At 38.4% G+C, this 5,068-nt stretch overlaps 1 protein-coding gene across 1 annotated transcript; it reads left to right on the forward strand.

Moving 5' to 3' along the window:
- The first annotated feature begins 1,504 nt into the window (after positions 1 to 1,504).
- LOC122647967 (BTB/POZ domain and ankyrin repeat-containing protein NPR1-like) lies at positions 1,505 to 3,888 on the forward strand. The gene is made up of 2 exons (XM_043841253.1): positions 1,505 to 2,343; positions 3,067 to 3,888. The coding sequence occupies exons 1-2, from the start codon at positions 1,819 to 1,821 to the stop codon at positions 3,886 to 3,888; spliced, it is 1,347 nt and encodes a 448-aa protein (XP_043697188.1). The 5' UTR covers positions 1,505 to 1,818.
- Positions 3,889 to 5,068: the final 1,180 nt, after the last annotated feature.

Raw genomic sequence — 5,068 nt, forward strand, 5'->3', positions numbered from 1 at the left:
GCGTCCAAAGGAACACATGTTTATCCATATTTGAAAAACTATAATTGGGATCTCTTTTACTATGTTTTCTACTTTGCCCATACCACCTCCTACAAAAAAACTCCTCCCTACCATGGATCCGGCTCCTCTCCAGAGAGCCCAATGTCCAGGGAATGACCAAGGGGCACCCAACGACGAGGCTAAAAATGAAGAGATAAAAGAGTTTCTATCAAACATAACATCTGTAGGTAAAATTAGTAATAGGAAAAAATATCCCAAACACAATATTTCAAACGCGAGGTATCCCCAAATGTATTGTTTCTAAACAAAAGGTACCTAACGTATGAAAATAGAAAATGTTGTCTCAATGCACAAGGCTCCCGCTACTGCAAGGACTGCGAGGGAAAACAAACACATTGTGATACAATCAAGAAAATGATGGTGAGAATAAAAGAATTGAATCCAATTTTGCATAGAGATAAAATAGATAATGAGAAAATCTTTTTGTTCGAAAGTTGATGAAAAAGAAGTAACCTTTAAGGGGTTTTTTGGCCTTTTCAGCATAACATGTATTTTTTTCAAAGTAACAAGGACGAATTTTGTAATTTCAAATGTGTATTCAAAAGATGTGCTACACATTGGCAATTTTCAAGAAAGACATAATAACAAATTGCTTTCAAATTATTTTTCCTGTATTTTAAATAAGGGAATAATTTTTAAGAATAAAACAAAAGACGAAAAAACAATACAAATGGAAAGTGTTTTGGCCCCAGAAGAATCAACATGGATAGCATTTCTATCTTTCATGGGATGAGACAATCATTTCCCCCACTCTCAATTTCTGGGCGTAGCCCCACACTCCTTGACTCCCTCATAGAGTTCTTTTTTTTTTAAATGCATAGCTTTGTGACAAGAAGAACTAATAAATAATATTAGAGAAAGAACGATGCGTTGCAACTACAACTGTATCAGACATAGGAGTGGGCAAAATGACTGCCTCATACACCCTGAAAATTCTACTTTTTCATGGAGGTGCGCCCATCATTTTGCATGCCACAAGGGTAGCAGTGTAGGGCACCACACGCGCCCAGTATCGTTCTCTATGCAATAATTTTCTATTCATTGGCATTTAAAATTTTAAATACGACAGCTGATGCCGTAAGCCATGGTATCATCATAATTAGATTTTTCATTAAAAAATCAATAATTCTATCTAAAGAAGTTAAAAATAAAATAGCACTTTAATGCACACGGGACCCCCGAGTCAGAGAGTCCTGACCCAACTTCCTTTTGTTGGGCCTCCACCATACGTTTCAGGACCCCTATGTGGACCATATCCATTATTTAAGAATTCTTAAGAACATGGGCCCACCCAATTCACCTTCACGCGTTCTCCGACTCGTTTTGGCAACGTTTGATTCAATCCGATCCAGTCTTATCTTAATATACATAGGATCGGGAAGTGAGTCCGGATCCCACTGTTTATTCCAATCTGATGGTCCAGAAATGTGATCTTAAGTGAGGCCCACCTTCATCGGGGGTTGTCTGTTCCATCGTCTCCCGTCAGCCATGTCTGTAGCTGATGAGAGCTTCGAAGTCTCTGATCTCTCCTTCCCTTCTCCTCCACCCCCTTCCCTTTTCATCGCTTTCTCTCTCTGCTGACTTTCGTTGAGGCTTCCAAGCTTCACTGTGAAGCACTTTTTCTCTCTCATAATCTCTACATCGTCTTCCACCTCCGTGTATTCGTCGGTGTGAATCTCTGATCGTCTCTCAATCTCTCTCATGGCGTTTTCACCAACCTAGCTTCACTGGTGTACTATAGTTCCCTTTTCCTTGCCCATGGATTCTCGCATGACCTTCTCGGACTCGAACGATAACAGTGGCAGTAGCAGCATCTGTTTCGTCTCTCAAACTGAGACCTTCTCTCCAGAAGCCTGCGGTGACGTCCAAGCCCTTAGACGCCTCTCTGAAAACCTAGAATCAATATTCAAATCTCCGGAATTCGATTTCTACAGCGACGCCAAGATTATAGTTAATGGGGACCGTCAACTGCCGGTCCATCGCTGCATTCTTTCTGCTCGAAGCCCCTTCTTTAGGAGCGTCTTCAGTTCTGCCGGTAGAGAGGGAGGAGGAAAGTTCGAAATGAAGGAATTGACCAAGGATTTCAATGTGGGATTTGATGCTTTGGAAGCGGTTATAAGTTATCTGTATAGTGGCAAGGTTAAGCCATTACCCAAAGATGTCTGTGCTTGTGTCGACGAAGATTGCTCACATGTCGGTTGCTGGCCAGCGGTCGATTTCATGGTAGAGGTTCTGTATGCCTCTTTCACTTTCCAGATTTCGGAACTGGTGGCTCTTTATGAGGTATAAGGAATGTCCTCTTCTCCTCATCAATCGCTTCTGAATTCTCATGTGTCTTTCTAATTCTAATGAGTTGCAAATTATTAGACACATAAATGTGATTATAGTTGAAATGAAAAACATTGCCATTGTTCATATTACTGTCCTCCAATAATGCAAAGCATCTGATAGAGAACTGGGAAAAGTTTTCTTCCACCACCTGCAATAGTTAGAGTATTGAATTAGGAGATGCCAGAGTTTTTAACTTTTGCTTCAATGGAAATTATTTTACAGGAAATGTCTTAAAGAAAAAGGAAATCGTATAGAAATAAATTTGACAGAAATTGTTTTACTGGAGCGCAATAAAAATTTTAAAAACAACTTGGAAATGGATTTTTCTTTGATGTTGATTTCTATGGTAAGTGCTTGAATCATTTACAACATTCAATTTTCGTCTATGCTATGACGTTACTAAAACATGGAAGAATTTAATCTATCAAAGCATTTAAGTAAAATTAAGAAATTTAAACTCGTGAAACAAAATTTCCTAGCTGTTATAATGTTTCACATTTTTTTAGCCCACTAATCATCATTTTCTGATAGTTAAACGGAACAAGTTACTGCATCCAGTCCTATTGACACATTATTTTTAGATGCCATTTCGTTTTTGCACATGAGCATTTTTTTCTATTTTTGTTTTTCCAACCTCCAGTATGGAATAAATAAGGCTGTATTCTTTTGTTGCAGAGGCACCTGCTTGACATTCTTGACAAGGTGGCAACAGATGACTTACTGGTGATATTATCTGTTTCAAATATGTGCGACAAATCTTGTGAGAGGTTGCTGAAGCATTGTACTGAGATTGTAATCAAGTCTGATGTCGATATCATCACTCTTGAAAAGTCATTGCCCCATGATATTGTTAAACAAATAATGGATTCACGCAAGGAACTTGGCTTACTTGGGTCTGAAAGCAACAACTTCCCAGATAAACATGTGAAGAGAATACATAGGGCTTTGGATTCTGATGATGTTGAATTGGTGAGAATGTTGCTGAGAGAGGGGCATACCACACTAGATGATGCATGTGCACTACACTATGCTGTAGCATATTGTGATGCCAAAACTACAACAGAGCTCCTCGATCTTGGAATTGCTGATATTAATCATCAGAACCTAAGGGGATACACTGTTCTACATGTTGCTGCAATGCGGAAAGAACCCAAGATTATAGTATCCCTTCTAACAAAAGGAGCCCGTCCACCTGATCTTACTCCAGATGGAAGAAAAGCACTTCAGATCTCCAAGAGGCTCACCAAATCTGTGGATTACCATAGATCTACTGAAGAAGGAAAAGCTTCTCCGAAGGATCGACTGTGCATAGAGATATTGGAGCAAGCAGAGAGAAGGGATCCACTACTGGGAGAAGCTTCTGTTTCTCTTGCAATGGCTGGTGACGATCTGCGTATGAAGTTGTTATACCTTGAAAATAGAGGTGAGCCGTCACCATGGCTTCCAAATATCTATTCTTTATCTCTGTATGGCCCCTTATTATCAGATTTCAGATGATACCTATGGTTGCTGCCAGGAATTATTTCATTTTGAATCCCGGTAGCATTTGTATGAATAAGTTGTGGCTTCAAAACAGATTTAAGTCATACTAGTGAAGCCATTTTATGGTGAAACTTAATATAAAAGTACAATTATGGTAGCACTTAAAAGGTACCCTCTTCATATCTGGAGAATGGAAATTTTATAATCAATGCATACCTCCCAAAACTCCAAAAACCCATTTAATGTTTACTTGGTGAAGTCGTATGTCAATACTGAGTAAATCAGTATTGACTGGAAAATGCATTTATTCTATCTCAAAAACAATTTTTCTGTGTGCACTATTATTCTGGTTTCACTTAACTGGAATTCAGTTTAATGGTGTTATATACTTTTTCTTTTGTTACATGCTTTCTCATGTGTTGTTAATTTAGCATTAATTCTGGGTTCTAATGTACTTTTAGATTGTTGTTTCCTTTTTGAATCAGTGCTCCAGTTATTCCACGGATATGCTCTCTTCCCCCGTCCCTCCCTCCACTGAAAAAAAAAAATGCAATGCATTTCTATTCTCCCTTTTTGCCATTCTCTTCTATTGAAGAATCAATGGCCATTCTAAACTATTATTTGAGGCCCTCATGCTTTTTTCTCAGCATGACACTGCGTCTTACTGCACAGGTTATTATTCTATGTGAGATTTAGTTTGATTTTATTAATTTCAAATTCTAAAAACTGTTCCTTCTTTCCAACTCACCCCCAAGAAGAAAGTGTTACCAAAACCAGAACTGAATGAATGCTTGAATGACCAGAATCGATCATCCAGCCCCTTATTTATAATAACCACAAATCATAACCAAAGTATGAATGTCCCCCTAGTCCTATTCGTATTAGGAATTCCCACTCCAATTAGGAATCCCAAATAGAGATTGGATAGAGGGAAAAATACAGAAAAGAAATAAAAAATAAAACATAAAACAACTAAAACAATAGGACTAAATTACCCCTATTGGGTAAAGTAGCCCATCTCAACACTCCCCCTTAAGTTGGAGCAAAGATGTCGATCATGCCCAACTTGACTAGATTGAGATGAAACAATTTCCTGGACAATCCCTTGGTGAAGATATCAGCAAGTTGATTAGCGATGTCACAAAGGGAATACAAATCAGCCCATCTTCTAACTTCTCTTTGAAGAAATGCCTAT

Source organism: Telopea speciosissima, unplaced genomic scaffold, assembly GCF_018873765.1.
Source record: "Telopea speciosissima isolate NSW1024214 ecotype Mountain lineage unplaced genomic scaffold, Tspe_v1 Tspe_v1.0306, whole genome shotgun sequence".
In the NCBI taxonomy this organism is placed as follows: domain Eukaryota; kingdom Viridiplantae; phylum Streptophyta; class Magnoliopsida; order Proteales; family Proteaceae; genus Telopea; species Telopea speciosissima.

Excerpts from the sequence above, each read along its gene's own strand:
- LOC122647967 (XM_043841253.1), top strand. The coding sequence starts at position 1,819 with ATGGATTCTCGCATGACCTTCTCGGACTCGAACGATAACAGTGGCAGT. Across the intron at positions 2,344-3,066 it reads AACTGGTGGCTCTTTATGAG|AGGCACCTGCTTGACATTCT; the intron begins GTATAAGGAATG and ends CTTTTGTTGCAG.